This window comes from Crocodylus siamensis, chromosome 11 (assembly GCF_052110815.1).
Source record: "Crocodylus siamensis isolate JL-2025a chromosome 11, ASM5211081v1, whole genome shotgun sequence".
Classification (NCBI taxonomy): domain Eukaryota; kingdom Metazoa; phylum Chordata; order Crocodylia; family Crocodylidae; genus Crocodylus; species Crocodylus siamensis.
Window position 1 is genome coordinate 6,551,989 of NC_143405.1, and position 25,367 is coordinate 6,577,355.

Here is a 25,367-nt window from a genome sequence, read left to right on the forward strand (position 1 = left end):
GTCTAGTAACTGATCATTGCACACACAATGGTATTATTTTAAAATTGGTATTCATTTCTGAAACACCCTCGTAGTATGTGTGAGCCTCAAACTCTTGAATGTGCTATTCCTCGTAACACCCTGCGAAGGTATGGGAGGTGGTTTTATGGAGGGTGAAGTGAAGCAAAACAAAAACAAAGTAGTCCCCTAAAGGTGTTTGGATAGCATCCAACTACCTTCAGAAATCTGGACTTGTGAGACTTTGGCAAAGTCACTTAAGAGGCCTGTGGCAAAGCACAATTCAACCCTAGCCTCTCGCATTCAAAGACTAGCTAGGGTGTCCCACTAGGCCTACCCACGAGACTCCCTTTCCTTTCTGATTTAAGTGACAATGTAAATAGGGTCTGATTCAGATTATTGTGCAAAACAAAGAAACCCAAGACAAGACAAGGCCTTTGAGCTGCTATTTGTTTCCCACACTAATTCTTGCATCTGGCTTGATGTTAAACTCGACATGCTGGGCTGTCGGGGCCTGTTACTTTATGTTCCGCAAATGGGCTTTAATTCTGCGTGCAAAAGCAGCAACGCTCACGCAGAATAATTGGGTTTGTTCTTTAAACATGCACCTCTGGGTTTTTCATCAAAAGGTTGTGGTCCAAATTAGTCCCAGAATGCAGTGCAGCTGCTGTGACCTCTAGCTATTTGCTCACTTTTCCTCACTTAACTCCATTTCCATTTGGTAGCAGAGCCAGTCTAGCCAGGGAATCTAGTCAGCAGTGAATCAGTCTCATCTCAATGCACAGGCGTCTGATGTTAAATATGGCCTGGGCTAAGGGAGCGTTTGTGCAGACATGTATTTTTTTTACCGTAGTGGATCTGGGTCAGAATCGCACAATGTCCCAGTTAAAACTTCCCCTATGAAGACCAAATAGGATTTCCATCAGAAGTTAGCAATCTAGCCTCTGAGCCAGCTGGAGTGGTCACTGAGCAAAGCATGAGGATTGTGTCTGCTATAGTTTCTCCTGGCAGGGGACAGGAGCAAGAGCTCAAATCTAGGTTTCCTCCAGGGCAGTGCAGAATAGCATAGCTAGCACTGGAAAAGTTAGGAGGCACTGTCTATAAAACTTAACTGAAAACCCTGCCCCTTCTAACCCAGGAGGTGTACTGGAAAATCGGGAATTAATGATGTTTTAAGAGTTAACAGGAGCAAACCAAATCTGCCTTATAACTGTTTGTCTTTTCCCCACTGCTTTGCTTTCTTGTTTGTCAGGAATGCACATTAAAGGTTCAGGAAGGAAAGTTCAAATTGCAAGATCTGCTGGTGGTGCCAATGCAGAGGGTCTTGAAGTATCATCTCCTATTAAAAGTAAGTGTTTCGGCATCCGAATTTCCTCGTGGCTGCCTTCCCCCACTGTTGCATCCCTGGGCTTTTCCAGCAGAAAATGGAATCATCATGTCGAAGCGTGGAGCAAGGGCTTTTTATCCTCTGAACAAAATAATTACTACAGCTGCTTAGCACGACACAATATCTGTGCCGTCTTTTAAAGTACAGCGACCTAGGGTAATTCCACACTTGTTAGCCCGGAGAGGCAACTAATGAATATAAAATAAGCTTGCATATAATCTGATTACGTGTGAAATTCTTCCTGCCAGCTCTGTGTCATGAAGCCACTGAATACAAACAGCTTTTGCTGGTGCCTCCTCTTCTAGTTATAGCCGAGGACCGCCTGCCAGAGTGCCGCTGCTCTATGTTCAGAGTGGCATGCAGTAATTGCTTTATGGCTTGTAGCACGTGCTTGTAACATGATGTGGGCAGTAGTGTGTGAAACTTCACTCACAGTCCCGCAATGTTTTCTTCCAGGAGCTTCTCAGCCACTCGTCAGATCGGCCTGAGAAGCAGCAGCTCAAGGAAGCTTTGGAAGCCATGCAGGTAGGGGGCACGGCCTAGCAGCAAGGAAGTGAAAACTGCAGCATGTTGGGTAATTCCTTGTGCTGTTCTGAAGGATGTTGAGCTGGAGTTAAACTGGGGTGTGGACTGTTGGCATTATTTTTTTTTTATCACAATAGCTCCTGAGAAGTTGGGACTCTGTCATATGGATGCTAGGGCTGTGGGAAATTTTGCCGGCTGTTCCGATTCATTTCGAGCTCGAAGCAGCGAAATTGAATCGAAACAAAGGGCTTCAAAACAGCCTCGAAACAAAACAAGGCTAGTCAAAACATTTCAAAGCAGCCAGCAGCGAGGTGGTGGGAGACAGGGGAGAGCAAGGGCTATGCAGGGGAAGGGAAGTGAGCCTGGGTTCAGTTCCCCTCCCAAGTGCTGCGATCGGGCTGGGGAAAGGAACTGAGCCTAATTGTTCAGTTCCCCTCCCCAGCCCTACAATCAGGCTGGGGATGGGAAGTCAGCCCAGTTGGGCTGAGTTCCTTTCCCCAGCATGATGGTCAGGCTGAGGTTTGTTTCCCCAGCCTGATTATGGGGCTGGGGTTGGGAACTCAGCCCAGCTGGGCTGACTTCCCATCCCTAGCCCGATGGTCCGTAGAAACGTTGAAATAGCCTCACTATTTCAACGAAGCAAAATGGAGCAGCTGTTTAGACTCTAAATGAAATTTGAAACAAAACACTTCCGTCCACACCTCTAAACTGAAGTCAAAATGGAACAGTGCCATTTCGCACAGCCCTAATGGACACTGTACAAGTGCAGAGCTTGCTTCCTAAAAGACAATGATGTCTATAAATAAAACAGACTTGGATGCTCCACATCACTCAGCTTGGGGATACTGAGATTCTACAAAAGTCTGGTTTTCTTTGCAAACTCTTCAAGTGAGTAAGGCTTATGCCAGGATAATACTTCTGCCTGGTAGAGAGGAGGTCAGTTATATAAATTATAAAAAAAAAATGAGGGTTGGAAGGGAACTCAAGAGGTCCAGTCCCCTGCTCAAAGCAGGACCATCCCCAACTAGATCATCCCGGTCAAGGCTTTGTCTACCTGGGTCTTGAAAACTTTCAAGGATGGAGAGTCCATCCTTGGATAGAGAAACTTCAGAGGGAAACATATCAGACTGAAGTCGAGAGACTGCTTTTCCTTTACACCAACTGTGTGTGCATTGGTTGGTATGTGAATCATTATTTCACAACAGACAGGGAACTGTCACTGCTATTTCCCCTAGAAGGGGGCTGGCATCTTATTGACATATTAAGACTGATTACCATTGTATGGAGATGTCATATTCCCCCATTTGACTCTGGCTTTTGCTGTTGCAAATCTGAAGTAATTCCTCAGACACCAGTGGTGTTACTCTGAATCCAAATGTGTGTTGTGAAAATCATAGTCATCCTTCTAGGTCTCTGCCTTATTTTTGTACGAAGCAGAAGCAGACATGCTGTGTAATTCAGGCCCTGGAACTGGAGATGGCTGGGGATTTTCCATCGAAGCATTGCTTTTTCAAAACAGAAAATGGCTTTTCCACAAACTGAACATTTCTGAAACATAACCTCCATTTTTAGTTACAAACATTTGAGATTTCAGTGAAAACCTGAAAAAGTAAGGGGGGAAAATTCAGCAAAGACTAAATTAAAGCTAGTTTCCATGATGTGTTTCCCACTACCCTGTCCCCCAGACTTTGAATTCCTATTCTTGTAACTCTCAGCAGAACCTGCCTTTCAAAGACTGGCTGTTCACTCCAAGGCGTCTTCTGATAGTGTTGCAGAGCCTATGTCCCTGGGCTGGCCAGTACATTCTGAGGTCACTGGGGGGTTTTCTGCCTCTGAGGCTTTTTCTTGAATTATGCTGAATTTCCCAGGACTGGCTTAAGTTCAGTGACCTTTTTTGACATTACCCCTGCTAGCCAAAACTGGTCCATAGGTTATTTTAAAATTAGGATTGCTTGAAAGACATTGCATTCTAACCCCCAGCTACACAAGACATGAACACGAGTAATCAGTGACTTAACTCCTCTGTCTTGGGGATCTTTCCTAGGTTGACTATATCACATTACAGGCCTAAACATTTGGATTCCAGTAAAATATCTTTTTTTTCTGAAATTCCTTCTTTGTGCTGTACAAATGGTCTGCGTGCCCTGTGTGGCTTTCTGACGGCCGTGTAACAGCTTATATACCTAACTGACTGAGGATCAAGGGAGACCTTCTGCTCCAAGGATTAAAAACTATGCCCATAAGAGCCAATGCTGTCAGGTGCTCTGCAGTCTTCAGTGCCTACCATAGTCCACATGAAGTAAGAGAGCTCAGTACTTTATGGGATGAGGCCCATGGGCATTTATTCAGTGAGATATGTAAGCAGGTGCTTAACTTAAAGTAAAGAGTTTTATATGCCTGACTTCAAGCGCATGCTTAAGGCCCTTGTTGAACCGAGATGGAGGTGTGTATAATCTGCATTTCACATAAAGGATATACATCCCCTCGGGATACACAGGCCCAATCTACAGGCTGCTGAAGTCCACTGGAATCTCTATTAACTTCAGTGGGCCTGGTCTGTTTTGACTATATTTTTACCGTCTGTGCTGGAAACATCAGCAAATGCATGTCTGGGACTAGCAGAAGATGCATGGATAGACTGGGGAAAAAATAAATCTGAGCAACAAACAGTAGTTGAAGCTGGGAACAGGCAAAAGAATTGGGAAGGAGAACAGTTCTTGAAAATGCATCGTTGTGTTTTAGTATACAAGAGGGAGACGTTCCTGTAGTGCTGGGTGCTGGTACAAGCCATTTCATCTCCAATCAATAATTCCCAATCTGAAAATTCACCATCCATTGTGTGATTAAATGAAAAATCAAACTTGGCTAAGGTTGTGAAAAGGGAGTGAGTCCTATATGCTTTTTCCATGCACTGCTTTGGTGTCTTTTTTTTTTGGAGAGGAGTTTCTGTCAAACAAGATGCTAAAGCAATAAAAAAATAGAAAACCTAAGCCCTGGCTGTGTCACAAGTTCAGCATTTTCTTTATGAAGCTGCCAATAGCTATCAGACAGGATTGTCTGCTTTACTTTTTGCACATCATCAGGGTAGAGATTTGACTCAGACTGTGTGGGACTTGCCGTGGGCCTAGGAAGTAGCAAAATGTGACTGTATTTTCTGTGCAAATTTAGGTTTAGTTCTCCAGTAATTTATTTCATTTAGATTCTAACCTTGCTCTTGCGTGTTAGAAAACAGTGAATACACAAATGATATGTTCGATGGCCTAGTTAGATAGGCCTAGGGAGAAATCTTCCAAGGTGGTTAAACCTTGGGTTGTCTCCTGCTTTGCTCACGTTTTAAAGTTAGGGTTCGGGTTTGCACAAGCTGGTGGTCGGTGTTGTGCAATGCAAGGGCATTCGTTCAGGATTTGCACACATAGCTGTTTGGGGTGTGCAGGATTCCCTCGCCTGGGTGTCCAATCTTGCTTGCGAAAAAATTGTTTTGGAAACAAGTTGGCATCATGTTCATTAAATTGCAAATGGGACCAGTTGCCGAGTCCTTTCATTTTGTCAGGCTGATGGTTCCCTATATATGTCAGCACTCTGTGTGCATAGGAGATGATCTACTCAGTAGGAGAAGGCAGATGAGAGCAGTGCAGGGCACAGCGTTGGAGGAGTTTGACACCCAGGGGAATCTTACCTCACCTGATTAAGCTTTCTGTTCCATTTTTCTTCTTAAGTGTTACTGCCACTGCCACTGCCTCTTTTCAATGGGCATGATGTGATGTTATAAGCATTGTCATTTAGGTTTGCGATTATCATCTGTGATTAATCCCCCTGGTGTTGGAAAGCTGAGGAAGGGTTGAACTCGAGGGGATGTCTTGAGAAATGCTGTGTTCAGATTTAATCCAAGTTGACAAGAGTTGCGATTTGAAGGAAAGGAGACAGAAGAGCCAAGATAAGAAGTGCATCCATAGATAGGTCTATTTATAAATATAGGTATAAAATATGGTTAAAGATGTAGTAGAAAATTATTTGGATGGGAGAAAGGAGTTTTCCTCTGCTGTATGGGTCAGACTCAGGGCAGCAAGGAAGCAAGCTGTACAATACAATGACAATGTACAGCGAGAAGAAGACAGAAGTGTAGGGTTTTCCCTACAGAAATGTAGGAAATCCTCTAGGGTTTTCCTCATCTGGGAAGCATCTTTTTAATTAAATCCAACTTTGTGTAGCTGAGCTTTGTGAGGCTTGTGCATCTCCATGGCAGGTGCTGTAAATTCAGGTGTTTCCAGTTTTTCTGTATGCTTTTTTTTTACCTTTCAAAGGACTTCAGCATTCAAAAATTGCTGCTTCAATAGGCCCCACTCCATGAAAGCCCTCAACAAGTAAATTGTGTGGAGATAAATGGGACTAGCAAATGTTTCATGGTTTTCTGGAGAGGTGCCATGGTACCAAAAGGGGTCTGGGCCCCTTAGAAGCTAGTATGTGGACAAGGCAGACTTCCAGGGTTACTGTCTACCAGATTAATGTATTGACAGGGGATGCAGAAGAAGTAGATTGATTAAGATCAGTAATTGGTTTGTGCCTTTTGTAGTAGGATGGAAATGAAGGGAAGCTGCAGGTGCAGAAAGCAGGTGGGGTAAAAGATAAATGAAGGGAGCAAGGAGGGGATACAAAGGACCTAAGTATTCAGAAGGAATCTCAAAGGGTGCCTTGAATACAGAGGACCTTGGCTACAGAGGATTACATGAAAGTGGCATGTCCTGTAGTGCTGTAATTCCTAAAACTTCCTTTAGCTGATCTAATAAAAGATATCACATTTACCCAAAGAGCCTTGTCTTCCTATGTCCTTAGACCAGGGGTGGGCAGTTATTTCAGGCAAAGGGCCACTTACCAAGTTTTGGCAAGCTGTCTACATTTCCCTTGCCGGCTCAGGAAAGCAGAAACAGCCCCACAGTCCCGGGCCAGAAGCCTTTGCTAGGCAGGGACTTCTGTTTGGGGGGGTAAGGCTGGGTGGGCCTTGCTGCTGGGTCCTGCTGCCCATGGCTCCTGTCATCTTTAACAGGCAGCCAGGAGCAAATAAATATTACATTTTCTAAATGTTTAGGGGCCCCACGGGCCAGATAAAATGGCCCCCAGGCCATATTTTGCCCACCCCTGCCTTAGACCAACACAGCTACAACCAATATCCCCATAATCTTCCCTGTGCTTCTAATACTAGTTCAGCTACCTGCCCTCTCCTGTTTATCAGCAGAATTACAGTACCTGCCTGGTTGAATAAGTAATTTGCCCAAGAAGGGCATGAGGGGAAAGGGTGGGAGAGTGTTTCACACCAATACCTTTCAGACAGATTTAATGCTATAGTAGGCAGTGTGGGAGAGCAGAGTACTGACTGATATCACACAGGCCACAAATACTGGAAGTCCCATCGAGCACAGAGCTCCCACAGGAGTCAGTAAGAGGTGTCATGCTCTGGTGGAAGGTGTCCCAAATCTGAGCCCTGCCATGAAGAGCTAGCAATCAGGTGGGCCCAGACGCTTTTTGGCTTATGTGACCCACGTGCTTGTATTTAATCAGTGGATTATAGGGTGTAGGTTGTAGCTGTGTTGGTCTAAGGACATACTTGCCAAACTTGCCAAAAACATTTTTTCCAGCTATTGAAGCTGGTCTAATAAAAGATATCATATTCACCCAAAGAACCTTGTCGATCAATGGATTATGGTTTTCAATCCAGAAGAAATATTCTGAACTCATTCTGAGTTTCCAGTTGAATTTTCCCCTTGACAAAGCCTCCCTTCAGAAAGTGCTGCTTTTTGTTCACATTCCTTCAGTGTGGCTGATACCTTTGCTTGGCAAAGTGGCCACTTGTATATTATCACATTTTTAACAAGGATTCTTGATTAGGAGGGAACAAGGAAAACTGAATTAACATTTGTTTTCCATTCAGGACTTGGCCATGTACATAAATGAAGTCAAGAGAGACAAAGAAACCTTAAAGAAAATAAGTGAATTTCAGAGCTCTATAGAAAACTTGGTAAGTTTGACCTATTTCTCCCTCTTTTCCTTCTTTCTATTTTAACTTTATTAATATACATAAACTTTCCATACACAGATTCACAGAAGTTTAGGGCTGGAAGGGTCCTAGTCAAATCCTCGGGTCCAGCCCCCCTGCTGCATTAATAAATCTTACTTATACCCTCTGTTTGTTATTTATGAAAGACTCATTTTGGCTTGGTCAGTCTCTTGCCACTATCTTCAGATTTATTTTCTTCATGTTTCTCAGAAAATCTCACATCTGGCTGCTATTTTAAAATATGTTATTATACTGTAAAGGTAATGGAGCAGATGAATAAACATCACTAAATCATGGGAAAGGACTAATGTATTGTGAAGTATATCACTCCGAAAACATAAGGACCAAATGCAATCAGATCTGATTTTTTAAAACTCTCCGAGATGCCTCCTGAAGACCTGATGCAGTGAGGTGCAGTTGAGGCCAATGGTTCCTGAAAGCACGCAGGAGCTTTTGTGATGCTGTTTTACCCCAAGTCCATTTCAGGACAGAGCTGTCTCTCTTAGATGAGTATTTGACAGCTGGGACAGCATCCTTCCTTTTCAGGAGAAACCTGAGAAAAATCAGTGGGATGTGAGCTTTTCCGGCTCATAGATTTTGATAGACCCCATTACAATAAACCCTGATCTGTACAAACAATTAAACACCATGTTCTATAACATTTGGAATTCAAATGGGAGTTTTAAGCATCTGCTTTTCTCCAGTGCAGTCAGAGAGCTGGTATGACATGTGGAAGATGAAATGTTAGCAAAGCCGTCATTCCTTTCTTCAAATCAATCCCACGCACGTTCTGCTTTGTGCTTAATTTCATTTCTCCGTGCTGGAAGTTGTGGATTTATTCTTATTATGCATAAGAACCTGTAAAGGGCAGCCATGCAGTAATGACAGATTATAAATATTGCAAACAGCTGTGTGTATATTTCTTATCAACAGTGACACTTGATTCAAGAATTTGTTTTATATCAAAAAAGAAAAAAAAAAGAGCACTGTGTAGGTGGAGCTATTAATACCACTCAATAATACAACGCTGGGGAGCATTTTGTTTGTGAGTTTTGTGGCCTAACAAAGGCCCAGACAAGAACTTTAGACCCCAGTCTCTTCCAAATTTCTGATTTTGGAGCAGCCAGAGCCAGAAGGGGTCCAGTATTCTTGTATCACTCTTCGTAGAAAATGTTGTGAGAGAAACTCATCTCATGAGATTTCTTCCCTCCTGAGCTGGCATCTTGCAAGAGGGATGGGATTGCTAGACCTTGCACACAAAACATTGCTTTGGTTGGTCATCCGAGTCCAGCAGTAACTAATCTCCTTTTAATCTGGATCCTAACACAACTGGCATACACCCTTCTCGATTTTGCTAGTGATCCACCTGGAAATCAGCATTGCTTTAGGTGATGCTGGTTATATGAATCCATACTGCTCAGTGCAGACTACATTGGAAGTGGCCTAGGATATCATTTTGCAAGAAAGGGCCTCCTTTTCTTACTGCGACCTGGGAATATTCTCCTATTGTGCGGAGGTTCATCAGAGCCAGCATCATTCCTACGGTGGTGTGCTTTTGTACAGTTATTTTACAGATCTGGCCCTGAATGATTTTGCTGCATGCCTGTTTTCAGATCTCAGTCGGGCTTCAGTAGGGAAGGTCTTTCTTCTTTGTTTTCTTAGGGAAATATCTCATTTATTTTTATGAGAGGAGCGCTCTGACGTCTTTTCAGTTCAGAGCCTTTCAACATTTCAAACCTCTCCTTGCTGTGACATCTAAGCTGGATTTTGCTCTCCACAGCAAGTGAAACTGGAAGAATTTGGGAGGCCGAAGATAGATGGTGAACTGAAAGTGCGTTCAATAGTAAACCACACGAAGCAGGACAGGTGAGTGGCTGAAGGAGGGATTAAATAACAAAAGGGATGAGGTTACGACATGCACCAAAAAACCTGAGGTCCCCCTTCTTGGATGCACCCTGATGGACTCCAGTGTAACTGGATGGTGGTCTTACTATTGTATTTATACATTAGGTTTTTTTTATGCCACCCTTCCCAACAAAGGCTCAGGGCTGCTTACAGTAAAAGACCAAAATGACTTGTAAAAGCAAAAAAAAGTGTTAAAAGCCTAAATATCCTATTTGCTATTTGTGGTGCTGTTAGTTCTGAGAGCTGCCATCGGTGCAACTTTCAGCTGCTGACCTCCAGTCAGTATTGGAAACTAAGTGGCCCATGACGAGGAAGTTATAGGCAAGCTGCAAAACGTAGGTCTGAAATCAGCTTTGGATGGTGAATACCACACTCTGAAGTGAGGAGGGTGCCCACTTCATGTGTTTAAATGTAGGCCCCAGTCACATCTCTCCGGATGCCTGGAGGTAGAGCTTCCAGGTCAGATATGGAAGTACAAAATAACTGGAATTGTAGAGTCCACAGGCTTCCTGCACAGTGAAGTGCCAGGGTTATATTCTGGTACTTTAAATCTCTGGGTTTGTAGATCTAAAGCACCCTGGGGCTTTGCAAATAAAAATGTTCCATGTTCCATTTTAGGTTCAGTGCCAACATGTACAGTTTTGGAAACAGTGATTTAAACTGACTTTGAGTCCTGCATCGCTTGCGCTCAGAGGAAAAGTGTTCCCTTTTTCTGTGGAGTAAAATGATCCGCTTGTCTATGGAGGAGATTCTCTTTGCTAGGTTGTTCTAGCCAGCAGTTCAAAGAGAGGTGGTGGGCTTTTCGCTTTGCAGTGTGCTGTCTTTCCTAGGAGGTACCTGCGACTGAAATACAAAGCATCTGGCTAGTGTTCTGGATCACAGTCATTCAGGAAGCAAAGCTGAGAAGTCTGTTGAATGCCTGGCTTGCATAGATAGGAGAAACCTTTAAAAGCCTTACCTTTCCTTTGAGAGCCATCTAAGCAAAAGTCAGAACTTTTCCTTAGAAGAAGAATTGTTCCCCCAAAGAAATTTTCCCAAGCAAAATTTATCCTTTGATTTGGTTTTCATGTGTTCCTCCCTTGCCACTAAAGAACTTCCATTCAAATGATCCATAGGCTAAATTTTGTATTGTAACCTGAGCTGAATGACACCAAAGGGACACTTGGCCCCACATTTCTAGACATTTTGTCCTCATTTGCTAGGGTACTGTCTCGAGCTGCATTGACACAAAGTGCCTTAGCATTAAATTATTATGCTGGTAGGAATGTTTAACAGCTCTGGCCAGGGGTAGCCGCCGCTGAGCCTTCTCGATGCCTTCTTGGAAAGGTGTGTATAATTAGGTGTTGGATTTGGGTTTTGTTGGCAGGTATTTATTTTTATTTGATAAAGTCGTAATCGTCTGCAAAAGAAAAGGCTACAGTTATGAGCTGAAGGAAATTATTGAGCTGTTCTTCCATAAGATGACCGACGATCCCATGAACAACAAGGACATTAAAAAGGTAGGCAGAAAAAGCCCTCTTAGTCCTGCTGACTAGCTTTTCTTAACCGTTCCAGCTGGGACCCTTGGGCATCCCTTTCCCCTCAGTTGCTCACAAACAGCAGACAATAAGTCTTGTTATTTTAAAGCAGCCTTCAGAGATTGAAAATGCTTGGTAATGGAGATTGAGCCTGGTCCCTTGATCCCAGAATCTACAAACCCTCAAGAAGTTAGAATGAGTTGACTAAAACAGATGAAGTTACTGTGGCAGTAGAGAAGACACCTTTAGAGAGCACAGTCTGGACAGAAGAGGAATAGATAAGCAGCCCCCAAAACAGGATAGAAGAAAAAGGGTTAGGGCATATGCATGATGGTGTGATGGGCGATGGCAAACATGGCAGCTGTTACACCATTAAATGCACTACGGTGGTGATGTTATGAGATCAGAGCTTTATCATTCTCTGGTTTTCAGACTACCTAATGGCAAATGAACCTCTGGTGACTTCTGGGAGGGTGGGGGGAGAGCACAACTAGGAGCAGTTCATTGCACTGGTGGTGTCCATCACGCCATTAAAATGGGTCTGTCTTGAAAATAGTCAAAGCTCTTGGGAGTACGTATCTGATGGGACCTTTGTAATTTCTTGGACCTGCTCCTCAGTAGATGATAGTTGAAGCTGCAGAAGCAGCACCTCATTTTTCAGCATTGCAGGTTTCTAATGTGGGTCTGCAGCATTTCGTGCATTGGGAATGCTCTTCAGAAACTGTTCCCTCACTTGCAAATACATATGTACACTGCTTGGTTTTGACTTGGGTTGAGGGCCTCCCAAGTAGAAAAATTAGGGATGACAACATAGTTTAGCAACTCCATCCACCCTTGGACTTAACTAACAGGCATCATAAGCAAGAAAGTGGCCAGGAACTCGTATCCCATTTTGGAAAGAATTGGTGGCTTTGCTGCTAGGATGCTGAAGAGATGCTAGTAGCATTGTGTTTTAATGAGCTATATTTCCACTTTGCTCTCCCATGCTTTCTAGTCTCATGGAAAAATGGTAAGCAAACCGCAAGACCTGCTTTATTTTTTGTTAATGTTGTAATGACCTGGCTTGCATGCATATATGTCACTGCCCTTTATGGGGAAAAGGTCCTTTCTGGGTGACTGCGAATAGAGAATCTCCCTTAGCTTTAGTACCAGGGACCTGATCTTTTGGAGCCAGTTACTCTCTCCCTTCTGGTACCAAAACGTTCCAGTTGGCCTTGGTGTGCAGCACAGAGTTAACCCTCAAGTCATGTGTTGCAATGGTCATTAGAAATTCAAAGTCCATCTTTTCACTACTCCCGTACTACTCTTTCCGGAGACCTAATTGGAGAGGTGACCAAAGAGGGGAAGGCAAAGCAGAGGCCCAAGCCCAAACCCCAAAGCTTTGTTCCTGAAGCATTCAGTACAAGGTATCCAGGGAGGAAGAACCGCATCTGATCCATTCTCTCATTTCCTGTTGCAGTGGTCGTACGGGTTCTACCTAACTCACCTTCAAGGGAAGCAGGGTTTCCAGTTCTTCTGCAAGACGGAAGAGATGAAGAGGAAGTGGGTGGAGCAGTTTGAAATGGCCATGTGAGTGCTTGAGTCTTTCCTGCAAAGTTGAAGTCTGCTTGAGCATAATTGCCATTGCCAAAAAGCGTCTGGGCCCACCTGATTGCTAGCTCTTCATGGCAGGGCTCAGATTTGGGACACCTTCCACCAGAGCATGGCACCTCTTCCTGACTTCTGTGGGAGCTCCGTGCTTGACGGGACTTCTAGTATTTGTGGCCTGTGTGATACCAGCTACCAAACTGTTCATGCAAAAAGCGCATGTGCCTGGGTAGACGTGGAAGTGGCTGCTCCGGGTATAGACAGACATAGTAATTAGGATCACAGGAAAGTAGGGCTGGAAGGAGCCTCATGAGATCTAGTCCAGCCCTCTACTCAAGGCAGGATCATCTCTGACTAAACCGTCCGAGCCAAGTTGCTGTTCAACCCAATTTTGAAAACTTCCAGGGATGGAGATTCACAGCTGCATCAGTAAGAAAGGCAATCGATACAAGTTCGTAAGGCGTAGAGGTACAAGCGTAGCAAAACCGCTGGAACTTCAGCCCTGTTTGATTCGGGGTTACCATGAGATGGGTATCCCTAAAGGAGCATGCAGAGGTAACAGATCCTGAGTCGCAGCTCCTTGTCCTCCCTTGAAGGGCTTAAAAGGTACAGCTTGCCCGTAGTCTTTGAGAGGAAATGTGGTGAGAAACACTAAGCTGTTATTTGATCGAGCCATCAAAATCAAGCCCTAATCTGTGCAGAGAACTGGCAATAAGTCCTTGCATCCTGCGTAAGGCCTGCCTTGGGAATGCAGGTGAGGCCAACCTCGCACTGGCCCTCTGCACAGAGGGAATCCTAGGTACTGAGCAACTCCGGCCGGGAGAGAGAAACAGGGTTATGCCTAAATGTATTGCAAATAATTTAATGCACACCCACACATGGCTTCAAAACTTTTCACGCTTGCACCCGATCCCAGCCATCGTGGGCGAGCTGCTAAAAGAAATCCAGCACTTCCAAATGTCTGATAAGAATGGTTTGACCTATTCCACACCTTCCCCCCACCCCTCCCGCTCTTGAACCAGGTCCAATATTAAGCCAGAGAAAGCCAATGCAAATCACCACAACTTCCAGATGTACACGTTCGAGAAGACGACCAATTGCAAAGCTTGCAAGATGTTTTTAAGGTAAGCCGGGTTTTTCCAGCTCTTTGGAATCAGCCAGCCCAGAAAATGTTATGGAATTAACTTTCAGCCTTTCCCTGCTTGCAAATACATCCACTGGTTGAGATTTTAACCCTGCATTTTGACTTCAGCGGTTAGTTTGTTCAGCAGGAAAACAGGGCTGTACCTTGACTTCCAGTTTTCATAAGGTGGCCTGCATGAAGGGAGGATGGGGGGGGGGGGAGGGGGTTAGAAACGGTAGAAGGGAAAAGAGCCACATCCCGTGCGGTTACCACGCTGAATCTCCAAGTTAGCCCTGGCTTGAAGGGTTGCTATCAGGTGAACACCGGTGGCCAAAGTAAAAATGAACCGGGGTTTCAATCCAGTTCCCATTGAGCAAGTGTCCATGCTGTGTACAACAGCACAGCAGTGGACATAAGCTCAATCCCCATCCTTGAGCCTAAGGAGAAGAAGTTGGAGCCACCTTGTTCATGTAGAGGTGGTCTTTCAGCACAATGTGGAGGCCTGTGGGTGTTCTTACCCCTGGTAGTTGGATAAACTCAAAATGGGTCAATCCTGGGGTCTTCCACAAGCATCACCAGCAACACCAAGAACAGCTTAAAACAAATTATTGAACGTGAAAGAAAATGGAAATGGTCATTAGGAGAACAAGCAATTAGGGAGATGAAATTCATGACTTTCCAACATCTCTTTTCACAGAGGAACTTTCTACCAGGGCTATCTTTGCACGCAATGCGGGGCAGGTGCTCACAAAGAATGCTTGGAAATCATCCCACCGTGCAAGATCAGTAAGTCACCCAGTATCTTAAGCTGCTTTTCAAAAAGGACTCTGTTGCTTGTGAATCATCCAAAACCTTTTTCTTTGCCTTTTATTCTTTACATTAAATTCCGTCTAAAAATTTACATCCTATTCCTGAATAATTAAAAACTAACACATAATTGCTTTCTCTATTAAAGCTGGTTCCAGTATCATAACTCTTTCTTGTTGTTAATCACTTCCTCTCTCTGGGTGACCAGCCAGAACAATGGGATAAAATCTGCGTGTTTTTAATGGAGATGGTGAGAGAACGAGAGCAAGTGTATGTGCTTTTAGGGAAGAAGGGAGTAATTCACTCCTAGTGAGAAGGGTATAATAACTACTGCATCTGATTTGATGTGGTGATGGTGGGATGTTGTTCTTATTCTAATTCCTAATGAACATACCAGCCCTAGGCCCTCTATCTGCTCTTTTTCTCCTGCTCCTAAACCACCACCACATGCAGACAGGCTGGTGCGTAGATCCTGGTGCATGGAGTCACTTGGCTCCTGTCTCCTTGGGCAGAGTGACATGTCAAGCAGGATGTGGTTCTCCCTAAATTAACCCTTTTATTTTAATGTTTATTTTCAGGTTCCTCGGCAGACCAGGTATGTTTGTTTCACGGCCTTCTCATCCACGCTGAACACCCATCCGTGGGGAGGGATTGTCTGGCCGACTGCAGCTGTGTCTCACTAGTCCAGATTTAATTACTGCCACGAGCTTTCGGCAGAATGGGTGGCCCTTGGGGAGAGTGCCCAGCAGGCACTGAACATATGACACCAGATAATATTTTGAGCCCCTCCTGACCTGGGTCTGATCCCACCAGGAACTGAATGCTCCTGGTTTCTTTTAAATGTTTCTGGTTACCTTTGAATGCTCCTGGTTTCCTTTCACTTAAGTAGGATCTGCAAAGACTGAGTAGGATCAGGCCTGATGACGGATATCTTTTGTTTTAGCTTAAATTGGCCTGTTTTTTAAAATACTACTGTCTTCACCCTCCACTGGTGGTGGGCACCACCAGGAATACTTGCCCACTGAGCTGCCAGCGATGCTGATTTTCAGATCACCTGTGTGGGGAGTTAAGGGGATTACTTCTCATCCTGGTATTTCCTTTGTCTATCTGTGAAGTCTGCTCCTACAGAGAATTGAAACCCTCCTGTCCTAAACGTGAACAGTTATCTCTGAGGAATGACACCATATTCCCCTGCCCCCTGGAAAACAGTGACTCCTGCCACAATTGCCTGTGGGGCTTTGTGGTAACAAGGGCAGGGCAGAGCTTGCTCTGGTGCACAATGTTGTATTTTATCTTCCAGTACATTCAATAGCAATAAGCCTAATTGAACTTGCTCCTTTCTCTCTCTCTCTCTCTCTCTCTCTTTCTCTGCAGGACCCATTAAATGTAGGACCTGGTAAGGGCATCTTTCGTTTTGTTGCATTACAAAAGGGCAGGTGGGGGGAGGAGGCACCTTTGGATTTTGGTTCAAAGAGCTGGTCTGCAAATTTTGGAAGAGGGTTCCCTGGGCTTTGCACCTAATGTCATTTGAAGACGTTTCTCCCCCATCTCCCACCGCCAAAAAAAATAGTGACATCACAAAAAGCCCTATTGTAGACATTTGCTCCTGCCTGTCACCTGTAGGTCCCTCTCCCCTTTGTTCCTCCTACTACTACATTAAGCACTTTTGTTTTCTCAATTATAAAAAGCCTTGATAGCTGCAGAAGGGCACCTTGCTTTCTGCACAAAACAGGCAATGGAGTTGAGCCCAAGCCAACTGGTCTCCTGTGAGAATCCTTCTAAGTCTCTTCCTCCTTTGCGAATAAGTAACCTAAAGCCGCAAGAAGGGTTTTCTCCAGTGCCATCCCATGCCAACTGACATTTTGACTCTGCCTTGCTTTATTGCATCTGTGCTGTTTGGCTCCTTGACTGACTGGTTGGAAGTCTTCTGCTTCCCGTAAATAACTGTTCAGTCCCGAAGAGAGTGGGGGAAATTTATTGTGCCAGATCTTCCCTGGAAATAAACCAATCTTGTCTCGGCAGAGAGCCCGGTTAGGCGGACAGGAGCGGAACATCCTCCTGTAAAATTGCAAGCCCAGAGCACAGTGGTTGTAATAATTCATGGTGCAACTGCTGCAGTTGTCTCTTGAAGGGTTCATGATTCATTTTGGTCACTAGCGTACTTTCCTCTGCTAGTGCAGACTGTGGTTCTGGGATAGTCCCAAATGCACTGTCCGGCAAAAGAAGCCTCTTTCCTGTAAGAGAAGTTCACCTAGCCCGAGCTGGGGATCTTTAAAAGATTCTTTTAAAGCCTATTGCTTCTCTTTGATCCGGGCTGGGGGGAAAGCTGTTCTAAGAAAGGGTTAAGGACAAATAATGGCTGAATGCAGCTGAGGAGGACTATTTCATGTGCAATCATTTGCAAAGCATATGGACTTTTGCAGAGAATTACAAAGAGACCACAGGGAGTTTATGTCCCCAGCCCCACTGAAACCCTGTGGGAACTGAGTGGTTATTTGGCCCTTTTGCAATCCCAGTCTTTGGTACTTACTATGCAGTGGGTTGTTTGTAACTTGTTGTTGCCCAACAACAGCTTACCTGAAACGGCAGTGTTCAATTCCAGGTGATGAGCTGGGGTTTCATCGGGCCCATCTTTATCTGCCCACATTTTATTCTGATTGCTGATCGTTCTCAAATGAACCATTTAGTTCAGGCTAATTGCAGCTCCATGGGCGTCCTTCTACTTTAGCGGCAGCCTGTTTCTGCAGGGATGTCCTACCTGCATGCATGCTCCCAATCCAGGTGAAGCTGGTCTGGGGGTCTCTCCCTGCAGTTGCCTCAAGACGCCTGTTTCCAGTCTGCTTACAAGCGGGCAGCAGGGATGATGCTGGCACTACCTCAGAGGCATGCCTGGGTCTGGAGCAGGAAGGTGGCCCATGCACAGGAGGGGTGCCCTGCCACTATGCTACCACAAGCTCCGATCCCATTAGCCTTCATGATCTCTGCTGAACACATCCTGACAGCTGATGGTCAGGGTCACAAAGAGTGCTTGTAGTAACAACGGCTGGATGGGTCACAAAGGGATCTGGTGGTGACAACCGGTCTTGTTCTTTTTAACAAAACGATTAACGAAGCTGTTCTTCCATTTCTCTTTCTAGGTCCTAAAATGGTGGCAGTTCAGAATTACCATGGCAACCCAGCTCCCCCGGGGAAACCAGTGCTAACATTTCAAACTGGGGATGTAATAGAGCTGCTGAGAGGGGACCCGGATTCCCAGTGGTGGGAGGTGAGTGGAGCTGCCCGTTGGGAAATGTCCAGAGACTCTTCAGTTGTGGCAGCTGGGTCGTCTCAGAGTCCTCTGGTTTGTTTTTGACAGCACTCATAGCCCTTGCTGCTGGCGTGTGATCTCGCAGGGTCAGAGTTTCCAAGGGTACTTCTTGGGAGGCTGGGTCAGGGAGGGATGCAGCCTGCAATCACCAGCGGCCGGAGCAGTCTGTCTCATCCTGCTAGCGCTGTGCTGAAAACATGCCCCCGCAGGCACTTTCCCCAGTGCTGATCTTTTTCTTTTGCTTGGCTTTTACAGGGGAGGTTAATACAGACCAAGAAATCGGGTTATTTCCCCAGCTCATCAGTAAAGCCCTGTCCTGTGGATGCCAGGGTAAGTACCGAGATCTGGATCCAAGCGTCTCCAGTGTGCAAGGGGGATGCTTGGGAAGTAGGGGTCTGATCTGGGACCCTGATAAAGCGCACACATCTAAATCACAGTCTGCATCTGTAGGATATTGGACATCTCTGCTTATTGCAAGGGAGTCGCTTTGGTTTTCCAGGAATGCACTTGGCCATTTGGGACTACACCCCTCCCTGCTGGGGCTTGATTTGAGAGGGGGAGATGCACATTATAGGGAGGGAAGGATGTCACATAGCACAGGTGTTTGATGCCTTTCTCCAGAGGGCAACTTCACACAGCAGCACTTTGTCGGGAGCCCCCAGCTATGCCCAGGAAAGAGACTCCAACACCTCCTGAAGTGTGAGTTTTGCTGGCAGGCTCAGCTCAGTTGAGGAAGTAGGAACGGCTGCCTGCATTGGTTCCTCTTCAGATATTTCACGCAACATTGCCAAGGGATTCGGGATGGAGCATGCAAGTTATTTTGCTTAAAGAGACAGTCATGCTTGTTTATCAGGCCAAAAGGATTTGCTTTGATGTACTGTAGTGCCATGTCTTGAAACCATATAAATACCGTGTGCCATGGGGTTGTTGTTTTTTAAATTTTAATTACTCTAAATCGCATCTCTTCACTGAACTGAGTAAAATGCCTGACAGTTTGCTGTCAGATTAACCATTGGAGAGCCATTCGCTGTGATGGGTAAGCAACGTTTCTGCTGCTAGCATTATGGGACATTGTCCTGCCTTGGCTTTGCTATTGTGGCTCAAGTCTGCTGGGCAGGGCAGACTGGGAGAGGAGACTTTTAGGCTATTGTCAAGGGAGTGCTTCTTCCCTTGCGGCTTTACGTGAAAATCAAGTAAACAAGAAAGTCTGACAGTGGCTCAGCGAGAGCAAGAAGCAGTGCTTTAGCAGAGAGATGTGCTGCAGCCTCCGGTGAGCAATCCTCCAAATTAATACTTTAGTTTCTAGTCCTTGTGTTCACACTTGAAAACCCCAGCATGCATCTCGGCCTTAGTCATTGATGGCATCAGTTTTGGGGGGCAGCCCAAGCCCCTTACGCTTTTATTGCTCTTCAAGTAACACTGTAAATGGATCTGACCTATGCTTATCTAATCTAAAATAATGCGCGCACACGTTCTCCCCAGTCCTTCTAGTAAAGCCCTGGCTGCAGTCACCATTCATCTCTTTGGGTGATATGTTTGGCAGCGGTTGTACCCAGATGTCATCTCCCTGACTGGGTGGCACCTTTGGCCATTGGTTATAATATTTCAACCTTTGGCTATGTGCCTCGGGATGCTGCTGGTGAGGGATTACTGCCAATGACTAATCTGCTTACCTCCTCTTCCTGTTTGGACTTTGACATCAAGAAACAGATTGTCTAAAAACAAGCAGTGAGCTTATTCCTCAGGTCAGCAATGCAGTGTGATCTAGTGGGGTGTGAAGTGGGCAAGGAGTCTGCGTCTTTTCCCAGTTTTGCCCCTCTAGAAAGTTGCTTTCCTTTGTGTGGCACACTTTTTCCATGCTCACCCAACATTGCAACCTGTTTTGAGAACAATTGTATAGTGCAAAACCTACATCCTGGTTTTCACCGCAAGTTTTAAAAGCTTTCACTTGCTTTTCAGCAATAAAGGGCTCAAATAAATCAAAGGCCATGGTCCACTCAGCATAGCTATTTTGTGTGGCGTGTTTAACAGAGCTGCAGTTGATTATAGCACCCTTCCTCCAACTGCGAAGAGAATAATTCATAAAAAGCTTGGCATATAAAAAGACTCCCAGAGAGGAGCATATCCAAGGTGATCTATAACCTAATTAGATCTGTGCTCTCCAGTAATAAGCGCTATTCTCTTTGCTTCAGCCTCCCAACAGCCGGCCTCCATCGAGAGAAATAGACTACACCGCGTACCCTTGGTAAGTCGGTTGTTAAATTGGACCTACAGATAAAAATACTTTATGACAAACATAAAGATATATTGACTTGGCCGTCTAATTTTGTTTCTTTGTCTCACATCCGCTGTGTAATGCCAAATTATGAATGGGAGTGAGAATCTGCTTTTGTATCCTAGCCACTATTGATGCACAGCAAGCTGTGGGAATTTCAGACGAACAGGGCAAAGATAGTGGACTGCATTCGTGCATAAGCATTTTGTTGCTGATGAGAGAAGTCTAAATTCAGAGCCCAATCCAAAGCCCCACCGCTATCCATGGGGCCCCCTCTACTTGTTACAGGTGTTCTATGGTTCCACGTGCAAAGTAGCTATCACACAATAAAAAGCTCCAACCAGCTATAAAGTTAGACTTCAAAAACCTGTACTAACTTTATAACAGGTTGCTATCAAGCTTTAATTTGCACATGTAGCAGAGTCTTCCCTGCGGGGCTCCGAGCTGCAGGGGTGCACCATGCCCAGTAAAACTCCCCCGATCCCTAGGGATGGTGGCAGCCCTGATCCCTAGGGTCTGGGGGTTTCCCTCACTCCCAAGCCCTATGGAACATGGCTGCTGTAATGTTTAGGGCTTGAGGGTATGGGAAACCACTGGACCCTGGGGATCATGGTAGCTGTGATGCATAGGGCTCCAGGATGCTGGAAACCCCCAGGGCCGGAGGATTATGGCGATCCTCCAGCCCCAGGAGTTTCCCATACCCCTGAGGCAGAGGGATCACCCTGCAGCAATCTTCTGGCCCTGTGGGATCCCTACACCTCCGGGAAGGGGAGATCACTGCAGCAGCAGACCTCCAGCCCTAGGGTTGCATGGGACATCCCTGTGGCTGGGGGCCCCTCACCTGTGATGCATGGGGCTCCCAACTCTGGGAAACTACTACTTGCTGGTGCAGGGGGAGCCTGGGCTCCCCCTACACCAGCCATAAGGCATGATGGGATCTAATGTGTGATCCCACAATCATGCCTCCTGCCCTGCTTATGTGGTATGGCAGGAGGTGTGATTGTGTGAATCGCATGTTGGATCCTGTTGTGTCTTTACCTGCATGTGTAGAGGGGGCCTGGCAGTGGTGCTGTCATTAATGGTTGTAGATGAGAGCACAAGTAGAAATGCATTTGTCGATGTCATCATACTTTCCTCTGTGTTATTTGTCCCATGTGCCTCTTGACATGGCAGCCCCCTGCTCAGGAGACAGATGCAAGAGGTCAGTATATAGCATTAGCAGATCATTGCAGGAAAACCTGTGCTTTGTATATCCCCACCTCTGCCCTTAAGCTCTTTCTGTCGGTGCTTTACTTTCCCGAGTCCTAAATTAACCCTCAAAGAAGTTCACTAAAATCTATTCATCTGGGGACTCCTGCTCAATCCATGTGATTTTTCTAGGAGCTGTATAAATCAAGGGACTTCAAAGGATTCTGTGTCACTAAATCTTTCCTCTTAAATTGCAAAGTAGTTCCTTGCGATTTAAATACCTCTGATCACTTTTTTGTCTGCCTATAAAGAGCTTGATCAGACCTTCTTTTATGATCCTTCCAGCTGCCCTTGAAAAGTGGACTGTTTTGTTACACAATGCAAATCTTTAAGGTGATAATTAAAAAAAAAAATCTGTACCTAACATTATTAATATGCAAATTCTGTACCATGCTCGAGCAGTGCAATATTTTTGTGCCCGAGATCAGAAAGGAGGTTTATCACCCCTGGAGGGTGCTGTCTAACAGCATGGTCTGTGAGGAAGGCAAGCAGAGAACCAGGGCCTATAAAGCTTTCGTGAGATCATAAAAGAGTAGCTGCTAGTGTAAGGACCATGCTGTCACTTAATGCAGAAGTGGGGGAAATACAATGGATAAGTCCTTGCTCCTTTCTGTTTAAGGAGGGGGGTTTTTTCTGATCAATAGGGAATAATTTATTGAAAGTTTAACCCCTGTACAATTCAAAGTGCTGTACAACTCTCCACGGTACGTAACAGAGCCTTGTCTGACAGCCCCCCCTCCATGGTACCTGGCTGCTCTGTGATGGCAGCACCTAAAGAATGTGTCTATTTAGGTTTGCTGGGAACATGGAGAGGCAGCAGGCCGACAACTTGCTGAAGTCACATGCGAGTGGGACATACCTGATCCGGGAGAGGCCAGCGGAGGCTGAACGCTTTGCAATCAGCATTAAGTGAGTATAAGCCACCTACATCACTACACTGAGTAAGGCTTCTGCCATGACCCAGCACCCAGTGGAAGATGTGCAAAGACACTCCTGCATCACCTCACCCCAGTTGTCTTTCCTGCCTCATGCAGGGGGGCTGGACCCAATGATCTTCCAGCCCCTTACAATATATGTGTGTGTGTGTGTGTGTGTGTGTGTGTGTGTGTATATATATATATATATATATATATATATATATATATATGTATATATGTGTGTGTGTATATATATATGAAACAGTGGGCGTTTGCATGAATGGAGCGGAGATAAAGTGTCCAGGGAACACAGGGCAGCATGGTGGAGTGAGCTGGTAGCAATCTAGGCCGTACCTGTGAGCATGACATTGTTGAATGTGCAAGCCTCGCTCTCCTCTGGCTCTGCCTCTGAGGAAATCTCGTGATTCTTACGACAGCCGGATTGTATTAGAGGCTGGTAAACTTTCGATGGAAGATGCTTCTTTCTTCCTTCGTTTGAAATAGCAAGTGCAGCTCCCCCGATTAACCTGACTTGGAGGCATGTATTTTAAGATGCATTACTGCTGATGCCCAGCTGTAGGAGCAGATAACCGTGTCCTTGCTGGATTTGAAGCAATCAAACCAGTACCAAGTAGAAGGACTGAGATGAAGGACCAGTTAGATGTTGGTATAGGGCTGTTGGAATCGGGGTATTTCTGGATTACTCAGGTAGCTCCTCTGGAAGTTCAGGCATCGGGCAGTGGCTGTAGCATGGTGTTACACTGAACAGCTAGTTCCCTGTGACCCCACAAATGGCTACTAAGGTTCATGGGTACTTCATGCAAGAGTAAGCCAGGAATGGGAGAGTTCTGCTCCCAGCTCTGACTCAGGTGACCCTGCCTCACTTAACCTCGTGTTTCAGACTCTCCATCTGCAATGGGGAATATTGTCATGCCTGCCAGGGGACTGAAACAAACCATTAATGTTCACAGTAGAGAGAAAAACGCTGAGTACTATTACATGGTGCGTGTGTCTACATGTGCATTTACACCGGCTTGAAATTACTGCGCAGTAAGTGGGAAAAGGCAGGTGTCTACACATGCAGGTGTTAAAGCACCTACTCTGAACACCTTCAAGAGAAATTTTGAATGTTTATTTTGCTGGGATCCCGTGCCCCCAGCTGACTTCCTGCCCTTGGGGTGGGGGGCTGGACTCAACGATCTTCCGAGGTCCCTTCCAGCCCTAATGTCTATGAAATGTATGACAGCGTGTTAACACTATGTGGACAGACTTGGGACTAAAATTAATCCCAAGTCAGTCCCCACACAGCGTTAATGTGCAGTAACTAGTCAGGCATAAATTTGAAATTTGAGGTCAGCATAAATCACCATATTTACTGCACAGTGTGGGCATGCGCGTGTAGATGCACACCCATACTGTGCAGTCATTTTGGTTACTGCGCAGTAAATGCACATGTGTAGATATGCCCAGTGAGGCATAATCGAATGCCTATGTGTCAGGAGATTTCTGAGCTGATGTGATTCCTGTCACAGGTTTAATGAGGAAGTAAAACACATAAAGGTGGTGGAGAAGGACAACTGGATTCACATCACGGAAGCCAAAAAGTTTGAAAGTCTCTTGGTATGTTTTTGAAGCTGCTCAGGCTGTGGCTGTGGGTACCATTGGCTGGTCTGGAGACCTGCTGAACCCCAGTGACAATCTAATGCACATGATGTCTTCTCTCCAGGAATTAGTTGAGTACTACCAGACCCACTCGCTGAAGGAGAGTTTTAAACAACTGGACACAACATTAAAGTACCCGTACAAATCACGGGAACGCTCTACCTCCAGAACCTTCACTCGCTCCCCAGGTAAAAACCATCTTAACCACCCCAGCAAAGCACGTCCAATCTAACACAGCCGTTTCTGTGGCAAACCAGCCTGCCAGTGCCCCTTTCCTATCTTTGAGAACTACCTGCAGGGTAAAGTATAGAAGATCCGTCTACTAACAAAATAGGGGTCCCAGATTTTATGGTCAGAAGGGACTCTTAAGCCCTTCTTCTGTGACCTCAAGAAAGGAATATGCCCAGTCTACGATCTGGACTTCTTAAGCCCAAAATGAAGTCTCATGCACTATCAGTTGCACTGTCCTGGTTTCACCAAGCAGGTGAATTCAGGCTGGGTTCCCCCTGTCCTGCCCCCAGCAGAGATGCTGAAAGGATGGGGCTTGAAGCGAAATCACATGGGAGGTGGGAAAGAAGTTTGTAAAGTCAGACATGGAAGATGCTCATGGGGGAGGAATTCTCTTTCCTTTCATTTGGAGGAAATTTCATTTTAATTCATTTGGAGCCGTCATTTCAAACATCCTCCAGGAAACGACCTTGTTGGCTGTGATACTTTGGGGTTTATTTTCTGCTGCATCCCTGTACCAATTTTCCAGCCCCTTTTTGCATAACGGGCTGTGGTTATTGTTTTGCAAAGTACACTCTGCTCTGCGGCGGGGCGGGTGTTCTGCACATTGTAGGATCGCCTTTATACTGCTAAAGCAAGCACCAATTATGGGGTGCCAAAAATCAGACTAGTCAGTGATGTCTGCCTGAGAAATTTCAGGCGCTTCATTATAAATATAAAAGGACAGAAGCCCATCAAAATGAGCAGGAGGACCTGCTCAGCAGGAGACACAAGCATCCTGCCTATTTAACTGCAAATGCTTCTGCGCCTAACTGAAAAATAGTCTGATTATG

The 25,367-nt window shown here is 45.4% G+C and overlaps 1 protein-coding gene across 3 annotated transcripts in view; it reads left to right on the forward strand.

The window, feature by feature from the left end:
- VAV2 (vav guanine nucleotide exchange factor 2) overlaps positions 1-25,367 on the forward strand; it is a 270,523-nt gene that overhangs the window by 235,766 nt on the left and 9,390 nt on the right. For all 3 annotated transcript variants that reach the window (XM_090022197.1, XM_090022195.1, XM_090022194.1), the window contains exons 10-25: positions 1,250-1,345; positions 1,841-1,909; positions 7,833-7,919; positions 9,739-9,824; positions 11,230-11,362; positions 12,840-12,949; positions 13,990-14,091; positions 14,788-14,876; positions 15,476-15,492; positions 16,272-16,293; positions 18,035-18,162; positions 18,460-18,534; positions 20,397-20,449; positions 22,520-22,636; positions 24,177-24,264; positions 24,371-24,494. In XM_090022197.1, coding sequence (XP_089878323.1) covers positions 1,250-1,345; positions 1,841-1,909; positions 7,833-7,919; positions 9,739-9,824; positions 11,230-11,362; positions 12,840-12,949; positions 13,990-14,091; positions 14,788-14,876; positions 15,476-15,492; positions 16,272-16,293; positions 18,035-18,162; positions 18,460-18,534; positions 20,397-20,449; positions 22,520-22,636; positions 24,177-24,264; positions 24,371-24,494 — 1,396 coding nt within the window. The remainder of the gene's footprint in view (positions 1-1,249; positions 1,346-1,840; positions 1,910-7,832; positions 7,920-9,738; positions 9,825-11,229; positions 11,363-12,839; positions 12,950-13,989; positions 14,092-14,787; positions 14,877-15,475; positions 15,493-16,271; positions 16,294-18,034; positions 18,163-18,459; positions 18,535-20,396; positions 20,450-22,519; positions 22,637-24,176; positions 24,265-24,370; positions 24,495-25,367) is intronic.